The following is an 18,960-nucleotide window of genomic DNA, read 5'->3' as shown; positions in this document are numbered from 1 at the left end:
TATCTGTGTCTTGTCTGGTCTTTATCTGTGTCTTGTCTGGTCTTTTTCGCCACTTTTTTTCTGGTCTTTTTCGCCACTTTTTTTCTGGTCTTTTTCGCCACTTTTTTTCTGGTCTATTTCGCCACTTTTTTTCCTGGTCTTGGTCTATTTCGCCACTTTTTTTCTGCTCTTGGTCTATTTCGCCACTTTTTTTCTGGTCTTGGTCTATTTCGCCACTTTTTGTCTGGTCTTGGTCTATTTCGCCATTTTTTGTCTGGTCTTGGTCTATTTCACCATTTTTTGTCTGGTCTTGGTCTATTTCGCCATTTTTTGTCTGGTCTTTTTCTTGTGTCCTCTTTCTCTGGTGTTGTCCTTGTTGTGTCTCGATCATTTTAGGGTATAGGGATCGAGATTGGTCTGCAGCAGCGCTGGTGCCTTTTGATCTCACCCCTCTCCATCTCCTCTTCCCTTCCTTTTTTTGGACTCTTTCTTCTACCCAAACATTCCTTCTGCCTCTTTGTTTGCCTGATTTCCTCCCCGACGACTGGACTGTACTATTGGTGTTGTTCCTGTCACTCTGGACCTTGGGACTAATGACCTTGCTGTTTGGTCTCCTCTCCTAACCAACTAACGATACACATCACATTTCAAGTGAGTGTCTAAGACATCCTTGCTGTGAGAGTTATATTGATATATCAGATGATAAAGAATTATTATTTGGAATTTTACTGCAGCCACTTAGTCCAACCTTTCACTATTTCTTTGGAGATCATGTTCATTTTTGTCTTTTATTGTGTTATTTCATTTTTTTGGTTGCATCAGTGTATTCTGTAATTGTATCATTACCATTTCAAGTAAAGAGTGTCTACAAAAAATGTATTTTTCTTTTCACTGTACTTGATTATTTACGTTGGTTTATTAACTTATGACGGTCAGTAAATAAAAAATACTTGTTTTGTTCTGTAAATGTATTGTATAAGCTATGACTTTCTTTCCTAGTAAGGAAAATAAAGCATTTCCAAGCATCAACTGATTAAGGTAAAATTTTAAAGCCTCAGAATTAACCAGTCTGACTTTGTCCAATTATGTTGAAAATTTGCCTTCAATGTTATTTACTTTGTATAAATTTTCATTTCATTACTTTATGTGCAGGAGATGCATTTTTAATATTGTTATCAGAGGCACGCATTCAACACTTTCGAATCCTTTTCCATTATGCTGTCATTTCAGTTCATCCCCAAAGGTTTGATAGCTTTGCTCATTTTCCTTACTTTCTGTGTAATAAGACCCTAGATTCCAATTTGAGTATAATATCACGACTGAAGGCACTAAGCAACGTACTATGTTTTCTCCTGAAATAGGTTTTTTTATACTACCGAAGGAGAAAAGTACAAAATGCCACACAGTGCTATTTGCAAAGGTTTGTTGTGCATTGCACGCTATGAGAGTAACCAAGAATGGCATCGTGTACAGATCTGCAGCGTAAAGGATGGAATGTCTAAAATCAAAGTGAGTTTACAACTTTTTACTTATTTATGGTAATCCCGCATGCTCAGAGAGATTTTCTTGTTATTGTAAAGTTATGAGAGATCTTAAGATTCATATTTTTAGCTATTGTAAATGTGCAAGAAGGCACAAAAGATTCAGTTATTATTGTAATGGTGTATTCTGCAGTTTCAGAAATAATAGAATGTCACTGTAATTGTAGATTTGCAGCTGATTTAGGACACATTCAAAGAAAAGAACAAGTGTTCATATCAGATTATCCTCATTGAAAGTAAAAAAAGTGAATGCCATTGTTTGTGCATTGCACATTTGTCTGCAATAGGTGAGTGGTTGCCTGTCCCTTATTTTACATATTGTTCCATCAAGAATTTGCATTATTGCTAGGAACACCATCCAAAGTGAGTCTAGGTTTATTATACTTCATTGAACAACTATAAATAATAGAATTAATTTGTCTCCATGTTTTACAGTACTGCAGGATTGTAATCCAGGTTTCTAAATATACGTGTGCGCGTGCAACTCCGCATGTGCATCCCATGTTCAATGGACCCTTGTTGTTGTGTTTTTACTCCAGCAAGTCGCTCACAAACGTATATGATCATCTCCAGTCTGACCTGCTCTTCCAGTATGTACACATTCTGATGTGAAGTATCCAGGCACCTAATAATGGACATTAATGTGATGTGTGTCCACCATTCACTTTTATGATAATTTGAACTCTGCTGGGAACGCTTTCGGAGACTTGTCTGAATGTCTGTGGAGGAATGGCAGCCCATTTTTCCTCAGGAGTCAAAATGAGATAAAATAGTCATGTTGGACCCTGTGGTCTGGAGCAAAGATGACATTCTAAAGGATCCGTAAGGTTTTCAGTTGGGTTCATTTCAACACTCTGGGCAGACTGATCTGTTTCAGGAATGTTGTTGTCCACAAAACATTCCTAACAGATGCTGCTTTATGACAGGATGCATTGTCATGCCGATACAATCAATCATTGTCTCCGAATGGGCTCCTCTTCTGTACACTGTACAAAGTGCTATAAAGTGTTTTCATATGCTTCAATATTTGGTGTTTTCCTAAGTGCAATAAGAAATCTACACCCTAGCCAGGAAAAACTCCCCATATAGTAACACTAGCTACTATGTAGTTTGTTATTAGCATTGCGCATGATGACGGGTAATGTTATCCAGGCATTCGACAAAACCAAATCTTTCCCCCAGAGTGCCACTGGTAATAGCATGATTCATCGCTCCCAGTTATCTGTTTGAAGTCATTCTTTATCCAGTGGTGTTGCTATGTACACCTCCTTGGGCTGTGCTTAGCACCGACTACAGAAATGCTCCATTCTTTTTAACTCCCTAAGCTCAGTCGTTGTGTTAGCTGCACAAGCGACTTTTTCCATTGGTTTCATGGCATTTTTTATAACCACGCTCCCAAACAGTCGATTGTTCCTGTACGTGATGTCTGCTTTGCCTTGGTTTAGTTGTGGTTATTCCTTTCTGTGTTCACTTTACAATCACATCACTAACTGTCAAATAGGGCAGCTTTAGAAGAGTTTAAATGTCCCTGATGGATTTGTTACTCAGGTGTTGCCCAATGACTACTCCATGTTTGAAGTCACTGAGCTTTCCTCACTGACCCATTGTGGTGTCACTGCTTCTCTACACACAACTTAAGATTCACAATTGCTCATTGGGGGTGAAGTGCTAGAACTTTTGAGTTACTCACCATGTATCCAGTTCTGCTACTTAGGTATACAGTGCAGATTTGATTAACTGGACTAATTGTTGTTGTAAGTTGATCAAGTAAGCAGAAATGTGGATAATTGAATGTATCGAGAAAAGTGATTTTCATATTATTAATTCTTTAAAGACAACCTCCGCCACCTGGGTATGGTTACTTCTAGGAGTGTTTTAATATGTTTATCTGTCCGGTGTTAGTGCATAATATTGTGTGTTTATTCAGAACAACAAAAACAAATTAAACTTTTTAAAATCAACAAAAATCAATATTTAATAGAGATTAGACACATATTTTTGTACATGAGTGCATATTTTCTTAATTACTAAAATACTGCAACCTTAAATCATTAGATACCTAACAAAAGTGAAATAGGGCAGTAACTGTAGTTTAATTTTGTTTAAAATAATTGGTAACTGTCACTTGACGTTAACAATTTCTTCTCTTCATTGCTGCTGAATCACAAACGTGTTTTAATTGTAGTAAACTAATGGTTTTATTCTCTGTTTCTCGAATAATTTGAAAGCCAGTTACAGGGCTTTAAGTGCTTCCATATGAGGTGGTTCTGCATCATTTTCTGCTATTCATTTGCTTCTTCTGTTTTATGTTCTTGCATTTCGCGATACTCATTTGCCTGCAATATATTTTCAAAAATTTTATCATCCGACATGATCTGGAAACCTTGATGATTACTGCCACAAGTGACTGTTTCATATCATCGGCATCACATTTCTGGCATATTTGTATGTTTGTCAGTAGCTCATTTATATCCTCCAAGAACAGAGTCATCCACCTTATTTATTGAATTTTTGTGCTCCTATTTTGTTATTCTGTTCCAACCTTTGTTCAAAGTCTTCCTTTCAATCAAATCCCATGCATCTACAGCCATGTAACAACACTTGTTTAAATTTGCGTGAAAAATGACAAAATGACTTTACATTATCTTCATCCACAGATAACAATCTAGTTAAAAGTTGTTTTCTGTAAAATCGTTTTAATGTTTCAGTAACACTTTGATCCTTTGCTACAAGCAAGGATGTCACAGTAAGAGGCAGTTTTACTCTACACATTTCCATTTTCTCTCTCTTAACACTTCAGTCAAAGGACGGATTCTAGTAAAAGTAGGACATTTCCCTGTATATCTATTTCATTGTGAATGTCTAGGTGTTCATCTGTTTTATGAAAAGGAAAGTTGCCACTCACCATATAGTGGAGATGCTGAGTCACAGATAGGCATAGCAAAAAGACTTTCACAAATACAGCTTTTGGCCCTAAGGCCTTCCTCAAAAGAAGATGACAAACATGCATGCACACACACACACACACACACACACACACACACACACGCAAACGCAACTCACACACACGACTGCAGTCTCAGGCAACTGTAACAACACTGCGAGCAGCAGCACCAGTACTAGTGCATGATGGGAGTGAGGACTGGGTGGCAGTAAGGAGGAGGATGGGGCAGGGAGGGGGAGGGATAGTGGGGTAGGGGTGGCGGACATTGCACTGCTGCTGAGGAGTGCGCAGGGACGAGGTGGAGGGAGGATAGGGCAGCTATGTGGATTCAGTAGAGCAGATGAAGAACAGGGGAGAGGTGGGGGAGGAGGGGGGTGACGGACAGGAAGAGAAGTAAAAAGACTGGGTGCAATGGTGGAATGAGGGCTGTATAGTGCTGGAATGGGAACAGGTAGGCTGGGTGAGTGAGGACAATGACTAACGAAGTTTGAGACTAGGAGGGTTATGGGAACGTAGGATATATTGCAGGGAAAGTTCCCACATTCGCAATTCAGAAAAGCTGGTGCTGATGGGAAGTATCCATATGACATAGGCTGTGAAACAGTCATTGAAAAATACACTACTGGTCATTAAAATTGCTACACCATGAAGATGATGTGCTACAGACACGAAATTTAACCGACAGGAAGAAGATGCTGCGATATGCAAATGATTAGCTTTTCAGAGCATTCACACAAGGTTGGCGCCGGTGGCGACACCTACAACGTTCTGACATGAGGAAAGTTTCCAACCGATTTCTCATACACAAACAGCAGTTGACCGGTGTTGCCTAGTGAAACGTTGTTGTGATGCCTCGTATAAGGAGGAGAAATGCGTACCATCATGTTTCCGAGTTTGATAAAGGTCAGATTGTAGCCTATCGTGATTGCGGTCTATCGCATCGCGACATTGCTGCTTGCGTTGGTCGAGATCCAATGACTGTTAGCAGAATATGGAGTCGGTGGGTTCAGGAGGGTAATACGGAACGCCGTGCTGGATCCCAACGGGCTCGTATCACTATCAGTCGAGATGACAGACATCTTATCCGCATGGCTGTAATGGATCGTGCAACCACGTCTCAATCCCTGAGTCAACAGATAGGGACATTTGCAAGGCAACAACCATCTGTATGAACAGTTCGACGACGTTTGCAGCAGCATTGACTATCAGCTCAGAGACCATGGCTACAGTTACCCTTGACGCGGCATCACAGACAGGAGTGCCTGCGATGGTATACTCAACGACGAACCTGGGTGCACAAACGGCAAAACGCCATTTTTTTTGGATGAATCCAGGTTCTGTTTATAGCATCGTGATGGTCGCATCCGTGTTTGGTGACATCACGGTGAACGCACATTGGAAGCGTGTATTCGTCATCGCCATACTGGCGTATCACTCGGCGTGATGGTATGGGGTGCCATTGGTTACACGTCTCGATCACCTCTTGTTCACATTGATGGCACTTTGAACAGTGGACGTTACATTTCAGATGTGTTACGAACCGTGGCTCTACCCTTCGTTCGATCCATGCGAAACCCTACATTTCATCAGGATAATGCACGACCACATGTTGCAGGTCCTGTACGGGCCTTTCTGGATACAGAAAATGTTAAACTGCTGCACTGGCCGAGCAACTGGCTCGTCACAATAAGCCAGTCACTACTCTCGATGAACTGTGGTATCGTGTTGAAGCTGCGCGGGCAGCTGTACCTGTACACGCCATCCAAGCTCTGTTTGACTCAATGCCCAGGCATATCAAGGCCGTTATTACGGCCAGAGGTGGTTGTTCTGGGTACTGATTTCTCAGGATGTATGCACCCAAATTGCGTGAAAATGTAATCACATGTCAGTTCTAGTATAATATATTTGTCCAATGAATACCCGTTTATCACCTGCATTTCTTCTTGGTGTAGCAATTTTATTGGCCAGTAGTGTAGGATGTCACATTTTGCAGCGCTCTAAGCAACCAGGTGGTCCACTTGTTTCTTGGCCGCAGTTTGTCAGTGACCAGTCATGCAGACTGACAACTTGTTGGTTGTCATGCCCACCTAGTATGCAGCACAGTGTTTGCAGCTTAGCATGTAGTTCACATGACTGGTTCCACAGGGCATTTGATGGGATAGGTGATGTTTGTGACTGGACTGGAGTAGGTGGTGTTGGGAGGATGTGTCTTACATCAAGGTCTGTTACCCTCCCAACCTTGTACAAAAACAAATCTTCAGTGCCTTGTCTTTCCTGTCTCCCAACACCTCTCAAAGTCCAGCAGTCCAGCCACAGAGCATTCCCCTCGTAACTCAGTACTACCCAGGAGTGGAGCAACTGAATTACATTCTCTGCCAGGGTTTCAGCTACCTCTTGTCATGTCCTGAAATGAAAAATGTCCTTCCCACCCCTCCTCCAGTGGTATTCCTCCGTCCACTGAACCTAAACAGTATACTAGTCCCTCCTTACACAACCCCTGCTACCAACCCCTTACCTCATGGCTCATACCCTGTAATACATCTAGATGCAAGACCTGCCCTATACATCCTCCCACCACCACCACCACCACCACCACCACCACCACCACCACCACTACTACTACCTACTCCAGTCCAATCACATACCTCATCAAAGGTAGGTCTACCTGTGAAACCAACCAGTCATGTGATCTACAAGCTAAGCTGCAATCTCTGTGCTGCATTGAATGCGGGCATGACAACTGTCTGCATGAATGGCCACCGACAAACTATGGCCAAGAAACAAGTGGACCACCCAGTTGCTGAGCACACAGCCAACCATGACATCCTTCATTTCAAGGACTGCTTTACAGCCTGTGTCATATGGATCCTTTCCACCAGCACCAGCTTTTCTGAGTTGTGCAGGTGGGAACTTTCCCTGCAATATATCCTACATTCCTGTAATCCTCCTGGTCTCAACCTTCGTTAATCATTGTCCTCACCCATCCAGCCTCCCTGTTCCCATCCTAGCACTATACAGCCCTCATTCCACCATCGAACCCAGTCTTTTTACTTCTCTTCTTTTCCGCTATCCCCCCCACCTCTCCCCTGCTTTCCGTCTAGCCTCCCGACTGCACATAGCTGCCTTATCCTCTCTCCACCTTGTCCCTGTGCGCCCCTCAGCAGCACTGCACTGTTCGCCACCCCTACCCCAATGTCCCTCCCCCTCCCCTCCCCTCCCCAGCCTCACCCTCACCCAGTCACCACTCACATCATGCACTGGTGCTGCTGCTTGCAGTGTGGCTATAGTTCCCCGAGGCTGCAGTCATGTGTGTGTTTGCGTAGAGTGTGTGCGTGTGTGTGCTTGCACGTGCGCGCACGTGTATGCGCACACGGTCGTGCACGTGTGTGCGTGTTTATGTCTGTCGTCTATACTTGACGAAGGTCTTATTGGCTGAAAGCTTTATTCGGACAGTCTATCTGCAACTCAACATCTCTGCTATAAGGTGAGTGGCAACTTTCCTTTTCATAGTATTGTTACATTCCATCCTGAATTTTCCATTGTTTGTTCATGTGTTTTGGTTTTTAGAAATTTACGGAGAGGCAATGGGGATTTTGGATTTTCCTATGATGATAAAGGCATCTTAAGAGTCCCGGTAGCATTTATGCAAACTGATATTGTTACTCAATCTGCTATTTTTATATCCTGAAGTTGGACTCTTGCTGAAGAGTTAAAGATTTTGATGGCAATGATGTCCAATTTAATCCATCTTCATCAGCATTGTAAACAAAATCTAAGTCATAGACATGTTCATTCAGTGTGGGGCCAAACTGTTGAGGTCATCAGTCCCTAGGCTTGCACACTACTTAATCTAACCTAAACTAACTTACACCAAGGGAGGACTCGCACCTCTGATAGGGGAAGCCACATGAACCGTGGCAATGCGCCTCAGACCGTGCGGGGGAGGAGGGTGGAGGCTCGAGCATAATTTTTAAAAGGCAACATTATAACAGTCTTGTTTAGAATGCAGTTAACTCCATATTAGTATGCTTTCATGCGAACGAATTCTGCATTGATGATGTGCTGCTATTTCAGTATTAAAAACTGTATGTGAAGGACTTGGTTCATATTTACTTACATACTTTTAAGTTAATAACAACTTGTGTTTAATGCAGTTTTTCTGAGAACAGTGGTGAACCCAAGCCATGAGCTGTAAACATATTCAGGTGTATTAAAATGGGAATGATGCTAATAACAATCCAGAGTGTTGGTGGAAAAAAGAAACTGAGTCAGAGATAGTTTTGGTTTTTCTTTTATCAGGGGATTATGACCTCCTTAATTAGGTTTAGAGGAGTGTAAACTCACTCTCACAATCAGTTGTTGTTGTTGTTGTTGTTGTTGTTGTGGTCTTCAGTCCTGAGACTGGTTTGATGCAGCTCTCCATGCTACTCTATCCTGTGCAAGCTTCTTCATCTCCCAGTACGTACTGCAACCTACATCCTTCTGAATCTGCTTAGTGTATTCATCTCTTGGTCTCCCACTACGATTTTTACCCTCCACGGTGCCCTCCAATGCTAAATTTGTGATCTCTCGATGCCTCAAAACATGTCCTACCAACCGATCCCTTCTTCTAGTCAAGTTGTGCCACAAACTTCTCTTCTCCCCAATCCTATTCAATACCTCCTCATTAGTTACGTGATCCACCCACCTTATCTTCAGCATTCTTCTGTAGCACCACATTTCGAAAGCTTCTATTCTCTTCTTGTCCAAACTAGTTATCGTCCATGTTTCACTTCCATACATAGCTACACTCCATATAAATACTTTCAGAAACGACTTCCTGACACTTAAATCTATACTCGATGTTAACAAATTTCTCTTCTTGAGAAACGCTTTCCTTGCCATTCCCAGTCTACATTTTATATCCTCTCTACTTCAACCATCATCGGTTATTTTACTCCCTAAATAGCAAAACTCCTTTACTACTTTAAGCGTCTCATTTCCTAATCCAATTCCCTCAGCATCACCCGACTTAATTAGACTTCATTCCATTATACTCGTTTTGCTTTTGTTGATGTTCATCTTATATCCTCCTTTCAAGACACTGTCCATTCCGTTCAATTGCTCTTCCAAGTCCTTTGCTGTCTCTGACAGAATTACAATGTCATCGGCGAACCTCAAAGTTTTTACTTCTTCTCCATGAATTTTAATACCTACTCCGAATTTTTCTTTTGTTTCCTTTACTGCTTGCTCAATATACACTGAATTAATGGAAACACACTCCATATGTTCGCTGTTTCCCACAGCCTGTAATCAACTTTTTCTTCGACAAAAATATCTAGATATCTAAGAAAAGCTCATTGAGAGATTTTACTAAAGGCATATGTTCATATTATATGCTCAAAAACTGTACCAAATACTGATGTTGTGATGAATGGAAAATAAGGAATATTTATTATCGATGCATTTCTTTTTGATATGAAAAAAAGTAGTTATGATGTGAAAGTTAATGTCAATAGGTCTTTCATCCATTTGTGGTCCTTACTGTAACAAGTAATATTAGAGACATTTCGTTCACTATAACAGTTGTTTGTTTTATACACGTCGATTTAACGAGATCATAAACAGTTATCACAGCAGAACGATTTTTTGTACTAGTACTTATTGGCTCCTTGGTTATTTCCATGTATTCTTCTATACACAAATAAGACACTGTACAGTCGCAAAAGACAGAATAACTCCAATATTAGTTGTAAAATTGTGTTTGCAGAAGAGAGACCTCAAAAACAAAAAGACCATGTGTTAATTTGGAAGCTACACTGTTTCTTAGACTAATAAATTTCAGTTCAGTAGCCTGTATTTTTTTTCATCAGATGTTGAATTTTTCATTTTCCTTGTATACATTAATTTTTGGAAACAAAATATTTTTTCATGGATGGTGTTAATGATTCACCAACTGAAAAACATATCCAAGTGTCACAACCTTGTGTGTTAGACATACTGACAGGTTTATCCTGTACATATCTTAACCATATGAGGGAATATGTTGCCATTGTCACCCCTCCCCTTCTTCTCTCATCTTCATCACCTGCTGTCAACATGAGCTGTCTATTAGCTTTCCATAGGTGTGTGTGTGTGTGTGTGTGTGTGTGTGTGTGTGTGTGTGTGTGTGTGTACATACAAGACATCTTGTGTGGACATTGTAGTCATCAACAGTATTTCTTTGGAGACTCTCAAGAATGATATCATATATGGCAACCAGTGGAAAAATGCTCTTGCCAGAGCACAAAAAGGTGCATAAACTCCTGTTTAAAAGAATCTAACTAAAAAGTGGGGTACCAGCTACCTCATTCTACCTTCCTCAGCACCAAAATTTTGGCAAGCAAACCCATTCATGCCCTTTTTAACATGCAACTCACCTCTCTCTCCCACAAGCTCCTCTAACTGAAACACTCTCGCATCCACTAGTCCATCGCTGTTAGTCGGTCATACCCATCCACAACCACTTGCCTTTTTCACTTACTCATTCTGCCAAACTCATTGTCAGTTGCTACTAGCTCATTCATCCCTTCCCACTGCTACTGTCTCTTCTCATTATCATTATCTCTATCTTTCTTGTTGTCGTTGTCATAGACTGTTGTCTCTCATTATCACAGGCTCTCACCCACTTCCACATTCTCCTTCTCTTTATTCATCTCCCAGTGGCATTGTGTCCTTCACTCTTTTCCTAGCACTATTCTGTTACTATCACTATGTTCTGCAGCCACTGTGTCACTCACCGCAATTGTCTTTTTTGCCCTTTCTATACCACGACCACTGTCTGCTGTCTTCCAATATTTAGTATTTTGCCTCTCGCCCTCTGCCACTATCTCCTTCTCCCTCAGTGTAAAAAAGTGTGAATATGTTTGCATACCAAAATGTTTGGGAAAATTTTTAAAGGTGCTGAGGGAGGTAGAATGAGGCACCTGGTACCCACTTTTCAGTCATAGTCTTTTAAACAGGAGCGTGCTCGCTTTTTTATTCTCCGATAAGTGTTTTTTCTGGTGGTTTCCTTCTTTTCTCTGCTGCAGCTGGGCATTCACCCATATGAAAAGAACTTTAAGGGTCAGTAAAATTTTGATAGTTTATGTGAAATTGGAATAACGCAAGACTAATTTTACAATGCAGACTGGATTTTATGTGCACAAAAATTTTGCATGTGCCTTAGTGCAACAAATGGGGTTCCCTGAACCCTTCTCATGTTAACAGAAACGCTTCTCAACATATTTCTCCATGCTATGTCACTTTATAAACTATGTTTTCACCTCACAACGGATTTTACTTGCATATTTTACATGTACAGATAGTGCAACTTTGAATCTCCATATCTCTGAAACAGAAGAAAATATCAAGAAAATTTTAGAGGTTGTTTGAGATTGGGATCTTTGGAATATATTGTAAAAATTACAGCCATTTGCTGTGTATAACTGTCTTGGAATCTGCAGCCCAGTTTTGATACCAGCATCAAAATAAGCGTAATACTTCGAAAACTAAAAGAAATAAATGTAAAATTTTATTGAAATCGCAATAACTTCTAAAGTAATCAGCATTTTGTTGCAGAGGAGCGAATGGTTAATTTTCTAACTGTTTGGTAAGAGGTTTAAAGGTAAAAAGTGTGGTGTCACCGCCAGACACCACACTTGCTAGGTGGTAGCCTTTAAATCGGCCGCGGTCCGTTAGTATACGTCGGACCCGTGTGTCACCACTATCAGTGATTGCAGACCGAGCGCCGCCACACGGCAGGTCTGGAGAGAGTTCCTAGCACTCGCCCCAGTTGTACAACTGACTTTGCTAGTGATGGTTCACTGACAAAATACACTCTCATTTGCCGAGACGATAGTTAGCATAGCCTTCAGCTACGTCATTTGCTATGACCTAGCAAGGCGCCATTACCAGTTACTATTGAGATTATGAATAATGTACCGTCAAGAGCGACGTTCACCATTAATGGATTAAAGTTAAGTATTCCACCAGCTACGTCCGTTTTTTTGCTAAAGTCTAATTTCCTTGACCTGTTCCAGACCTTACGCCAGCCTGCGTGAGCTAAAACGCGTGCCTTTCGGCTTCCTCTAGTACCCGGTGTTGGCTCTCCTGCCAACCCACAACAAAAAGATACAGGGATTGCGCATTTTATATCGCACACCAACTATGCTGTTTAATTATAATTATGGCATGGATTTCTGTGCATTGAAAATTAATAAGAGATTCATGTATTTATGCAACAAAAAATTGAAAATATTAACTTGTAACACAAATATTAAATAAATTGGTTATAATAGAGGGAAACACTCCACGTAGGAAATATATATCTTTATATATATCTTTAAATATGTCTGCTTGTGTCTGTATATGTGTGGATGGATATGTGTGTGTGTGCGAGTGTATACCCGTCCTTTTTTCCCAAGTCTTTCCGCTCCCGGGATTGGAATGACTCCTTACCCTCTCCCTTAAAACCCACTTCCTTTCGTCTTTCCCTCTCCTTCCCTCTTTCCTGATGAGGCAACAGTTTGTTGCGAAAGCTTGAATTTTGTGTGTATGTTTGTGTTTGTTTGTGTGTCTGTCGACCTGCCAGCACTTTCCTTAGATAAATATTAAATAAATATTTAAATAAAGTTTCTACTCACCATGTACTGGAGATGCAGATAGGCACAGCACAAAGACTGTCAGAAAGTGAACTTTTGGCCAACAAGGCCTTTACCGGACGGACGGATGGATGCACGCACGCGCGTACACACACACACACACACACACACACACACACACACACACACACACACACACACACGAGTCCGCTCAACAGCAGGGTGGTCCAGCTGTTTCACGGCCAGTCTGTCAGTCACCATTCATGCAGACAGGTAGTGGGTTGGTTGTCATGCCCATGTAGAATGCTGCATAGTCATTGCAGCTTACCTTGTAGCTCACATGACTGGTTTCACATGTAGCCCTGTGTTTGATGGGATAGGTGATGTTTGTGACCGGACTGGAGAGCGACGGTGGGAGGATTTATAGGACAGGTCTTGCATCCAGGTCTATTACAAGGATATGAGGCAAGGGGTTGGGAGCAGGAGTTGTGTAGGGATCGACGAGGATATTGTGTAGGTTTGGTGGGCAGCAGACTAGCACTGGGTGGGAAGGATAGTGGGTAGGACTTTCATCATTTCATGGCATGACGAGAGTTAGTTGAAAACCTGGTGGAGAATGTGACCCAGTTCCTCCAGTCCTGGATGGTACTGAGTCATGAGGGGAATGTTCCTTCATGGTCAGCCGGTCAGACTTCGGGAGGTGGTGGGTGACTGGAGAGGTACGGCACGGGACATCTGTTTGCGTACAGGGTTGGGAGGGTAATTGCTGTCTGTGAAGAATGTGTTAAAACTTCGTACATGATTCGTCAATTTCTTAAATCATTTCATTATTTATGACATCATATCTCTTGAGCTGTATGTCATACCATGACCTATTTGTGTAGGCACATAGAGTGGGTTATGTGGGTACTGTTTGAAAAATGTGTTGGGAATAGAGTTAGTAGCAAAGAAGTAATAAATTTAAACATCATGCATGACACAGCTTGTTTTTCATGCATCTCCTTATTTTGATGTCATATCTGCTGAACTATGGTAGGTAAGTGGTTTTTGTAGTGTACATGGGCATATGTCTCCATCTCCCAAGTAGAACGCATTTCACTATAATTTACAGATACACAACTGGAACGTGGAGGATTCTAGCCAAAAAACATTTCAGGGTTAATCAGCTTGACGGATGAAGAAGCATTTTGTGCCACTGTGGCAAAAAAAAAAAAAAGGGGGGGGGGGGCGATTGGAGTGTCTCTACCTGCAATTTCTGGTTACCGTATTTACTCGAATCTAAGCTGCACTTTTTTCCAGTTTTTTATAATCCAAAAAACCACCTACGGCTTAAAATAGAGTGCAAAGTAAGCGGAAGTTCTGAAAAATGTTGGTAGGTGCAGCCACAAATAACTTCTGCCGTCGAATATATGTAGCGTTACACAGGCATGCTTTACAGGCACAAAGATAAATACTGGCGCCAAAAATAAACTAAAAAAAGATGGAAGATGAGCTTTTTTTTCTCCGCCCCCGAGTTTCGACCACTGCATTTTCATACATGAGCCAACGAAGTAAATACAAATTCTGTATTGTTCATCTTCGACTGCAGCAGCATTTCAATGTCCTACGAAAATCCGATTGGCAAGACTGTTTGGGATATTTGTCAGTATGGCCAACTCTACGTTCTGAATTTTTTCCTATCTGTGAGAAGAGATGGTCGCTAACAGGAACTTTTATGAAATGTGAATCACATGCAGTATTCTCTTCACCATAAGAATAATACGAATATAAACATTTTGCCATGTATTCTTTCGTGTTTGCTGCTATCTCATTTAAATCCTGTCTGCCTAATAAACTACGAAACTAGAGTGAGACAACAGCAAACGCGGAAGAATATACATATCATGTCATGTTCATATTCATATTATTCTTATGCCTAATAGTGATACACTCAGAAATTAAGCACGACAATTGACTAGATTTTTAAATCTAAGATGACTCTAATTTCTGTGCAGAATGTAATGTATTAAAGAGGCGCCTGCAAAGATTTTCGAACAGAGAAAAATTTTCGCTAAACTCTTGTTCAGAACATCTTCTATCATACGCAGTCTATTATTTGGTTCCTGTTGATCATTATCAAAGAAAGCTGCAGTGTAAGTAACAACAAATAGCAGTCTCTTGCCATTGTTTCACTTATGAGACAATTCCCCTCCTTTTTTTTTTTTTTTTTTTATGGTAAACCGCAGTAGCGTGCACGAAAGCAAGCCATGCCGCAAGTGGCGACAGGCTGTAAACACTCATTATCAGAATGCGACAAACAATACATGGCACAGTACAGTAATGCATTTTCGGCTTAGAGTGACGTAAACACCTATAACAAAGAGAACGGCATTTATCAGATCAAAGAAAAATAAGCAGTCAATTCAAACCAGATGAAGCACGTGAAAGAGGAAGGGTACCCATATAAATACGGACGGAGCGCCTGACGCATAGCAATGGCTACCTGGTAAAGCTTAACTGCTAAGCTTACGACTTGAACCAAACTACTGTAGCTGTATCGTCATTCATTCAACCTAAATTGTGTCTCATATTACAATGGACCAACTTTGTTTCAATTTGGAGGTGCGTCCTAAAACTTTTCTCTCCCCTTGAATTTTGAGTCTCAAATTCCAGGTGCGGCTTAGATTCGGGAAAATTTTTTTCCCTTGATTTTGAGTCTCATTTTTCAGGTGCGGCTTAGATTCGAGTAAATACGGTAGCTCTCAATATCTGATTGACAGGAGATAAACTGATTACTGAAAATAGTTTTATTACAAATTGTCCAGCAACACTGCAACACAGCTTTAAACAGATTTGACTGCTTTACATAACTATCGTCAGTAAGTGCAGTACAGTGACCAGCTAGTCACAGACCTCATATAAAAGCTTATCACAGGTACACACTGCCACAACAATACAATAGAGTGACAGTATTAAGACAGTCACAAAGCACTTTTACATACAAGTCTGGCAGATGAACATTCCAAAGTTGGTATTAAATTAAACACTCAATGGACACAGAAGGTTCATGAAGGCCGATAATAAACTACAGAAATGTACTGTATGTAGTTGACACACAGCAATTAACACCACAATACAGACAGTAGTGTTTCACTATTATGCAGTTGATGGACAGGTATGAACTGTACTTTGATCAAAGAGATTCGCAGAAATAGGGCAAATTTGTCCTTCAATATACAGACTTGTTACATAGTTCTTGCCTATGTGCTAGCTCGTGCGGGCCTGTAGGATAGATTTTTCTTGTGTGCTTTCAGTCTGCAGATCTTTTATTAGTGTGTGTGTGTGTGTGTGTGTGTGTGTGTGTGTGTGTGTGTGTGTGTGTGTGTGAGAGAGAGAGAGAGAGAGAGAGAGAGAGAGAGAGAGAGAGAGTGAATTAACATATCAAGAATGGTACACAGATTGCAGATTTTGGGATGGTGTTGGCCGTATAAAGACTAGTGTTTGAACGTTACAGCATTTTGGAAACTATATAATGGTTTGAAAAACTGCTATGTTAGATTTTACTGATTTGGATGAGCTGTATTGGGACAGTAACTTGGTTTACAAAATATGTCATGGATTAATAAAATAAAGAAGACTATAGAAATATTCAGTGAGTCAAAACTGTGAATTCCCTAATTACAAGTATGGCAGCCTTGTTTACACTTACAATTGTTTATGATCATTAATGCAAATTCTTAATTAGTTGCTTAATTGGTTAAGAAAAGGTTCATTCAATCCAGAAAAATTAATCCAACGAAAGTGTAGTATCAAACTTGGGAATCTTAACAGCCATAGTAGTACAAAAGGGAACAGTAATTTCGGCTGTTCTCGGACTTTGTTTGTAATAATCTCTTAAATTAATTACTTTTAGGAAAACTGTAATAGTTCACTGTAAAGAGTGGCTTTAAGGTTTTGCTAACGAGTGGTGTTATTCCTCCCAGAATTAATGATAAACTCTTCAGGAGGTACTGTGGTAATAATTTCAGTCATCATTTGTTCTTTATTAGAGTGGTTTCCAACAAAATATATCATTGCAATCAGTGGATTGAAAATTACCTTATGAATACTGAATGTTCATGAATTATTGTGTGAAAAGCATTTTGGCACATTTAGGTAGATACTACTGTGTGTATAACTGTCTTCAAATGAAACTTAAGGAAAAGATTTAGTATTTTTAAGAGATGTAGAATAATAGCAAATGGAGTGGATTCAACTTAGTACATTTCAGGATGTTTCTCTGTCAGTTCTGATTTTTATGGCTGAAAGCAAGACTTTCTATCACTTCTTGGCAACAAATATCCAGGCCTAATATTCACATTCACTTCTAGTCTTCATGGGCACCTCGGACGAGCAGCCACTTTAAGACTCTGTATCGTAAACAATTGTTGCTTACTGCACATCTGCACCTGCTGATCTTAATAGAACTGCAGGTATTGAAATTTGTACATGTAAGTTGAAACTTTTCCCACATACCAGAAATGCCCTGACCGATCAAGTGGGGCTCCTAATGCAGTGTCGTATTTAAAGTCTCTGAAATTGCAGTATCGTGTTATTCTTATTTATTGCCAACAATATCTGTTCCTATCTGTAGCACCTGGTGGTTCTAAGCGGTAACACTTGCATATACTGTGTGCCCTCTTTATCATAGCTGATTTTAGAGGATGATATTACATGGAGTACACAAGCCCCATGCTGCACTTGGGTTGTTACAGGGCAGTAGGGTGGTGTAATAAACCTTGCTTCTCTAATGCAGTGCAGTTGATATACCTATATTCTTTGCTGTGTACTGATCCAGTCTCATTGTAGTTGTACGAACTTTTGTTTGCAAATAGTAGTCTTGTGTAGCAACAATGCTGGACTAAAAACTATTTATTAATAATTTAAGCAGAAACATCCTGATCGCAGTGACCAAATTCTCTGATTTTCACAGTTTCAGAAGTGACAGTTACGTTATGAATGTATATTTTAGTCTCTGTGAGCACTAGCTGGAATGTTTAAATGGTTTATCTACCTTATATCTATAATTTATCATTTATTTATAAATTTGTAGTACATGTGAAAACTTTTTATTCTAGATCAATTATATTGACTATGGAACTGTGGGCTATGTGAGATCTGAAGAGCTAAGATTTATGCACAGAGATTTTGCGCAATTGCCAATGCAAGGAATACCTTCACGTTTAGCAAATGTTGAACCTGCTGTGGGTGAATGGAAAAAGGAAGTAAGCAATTACTTCTTGGATCTGGTTCGTGGCAAGATCTTAATGGCAGTTATTGACAGGACAAATCAGGCAAGTAATAAATTACTTATCTTTTTTTGAAATGTGTATATTACATTTTTTTAACAAGTTGTATGATCTTCAGTGTTTGACTTTCACTTATACAGGGCGTTTCAAAAAGAAAGAGCAGATTTCAAACATTTATTTCTCAAAAACTACAAATGATAGAAACACAATTCAAACGTTTCTTGTCAGAGAAAGGTTCAAAGTTTTTCAATGGTCTGCGCAGAAGTTCCATGCAAATCCGCAGTGGCGCTGGCGTTTGTTTGTAGGAAAATGGCGACGACACCACAGGAACGATCATTTTGTGTGCTGCAATTTGCAAAGTTAGAGTCCATTGTTGGTGTGCAACGTGCATTCCGCCGTCAATTCAACAAACAGCCGCCTCGTCATAAGCAAATTTATGAGTGGCATCACAGATTCGTAGAAGATGGTTGCATCTGCAAGCGAAAAAGCACGGGTCGTCCACGCACATCGGATGAAAATGTCGAGCGTGTCCGTGCAGCTTACGAAAGGAGCCCTAGAAAATCCACGACACGGGCAAGTCACGAACTAAACATGTCTAAAACAACGGTATGGCGCGTTCTGAGTAAGCG

At 40.4% G+C, this 18,960-nt stretch overlaps 1 protein-coding gene across 1 annotated transcript in view; it reads left to right on the top strand.

Annotated features, from left to right (window-relative positions):
* LOC126457138 (uncharacterized) overlaps positions 1 to 18,960 on the top strand; it is a 288,468-nt gene that overhangs the window by 157,607 nt on the left and 111,901 nt on the right. The window contains exons 12-13 of the mRNA XM_050093206.1: positions 1,341 to 1,488; positions 18,161 to 18,376. Of these exons, the coding sequence (XP_049949163.1) occupies positions 1,341 to 1,488; positions 18,161 to 18,376 (364 nt within the window). The remainder of the gene's footprint in view (positions 1 to 1,340; positions 1,489 to 18,160; positions 18,377 to 18,960) is intronic.

Source organism: Schistocerca serialis, chromosome 2, assembly GCF_023864345.2.
Source record: "Schistocerca serialis cubense isolate TAMUIC-IGC-003099 chromosome 2, iqSchSeri2.2, whole genome shotgun sequence".
Lineage (NCBI taxonomy): Eukaryota > Metazoa > Arthropoda > Insecta > Orthoptera > Acrididae > Schistocerca > Schistocerca serialis.
This window is presented reverse-complemented; position numbering and strand designations above follow the sequence as displayed.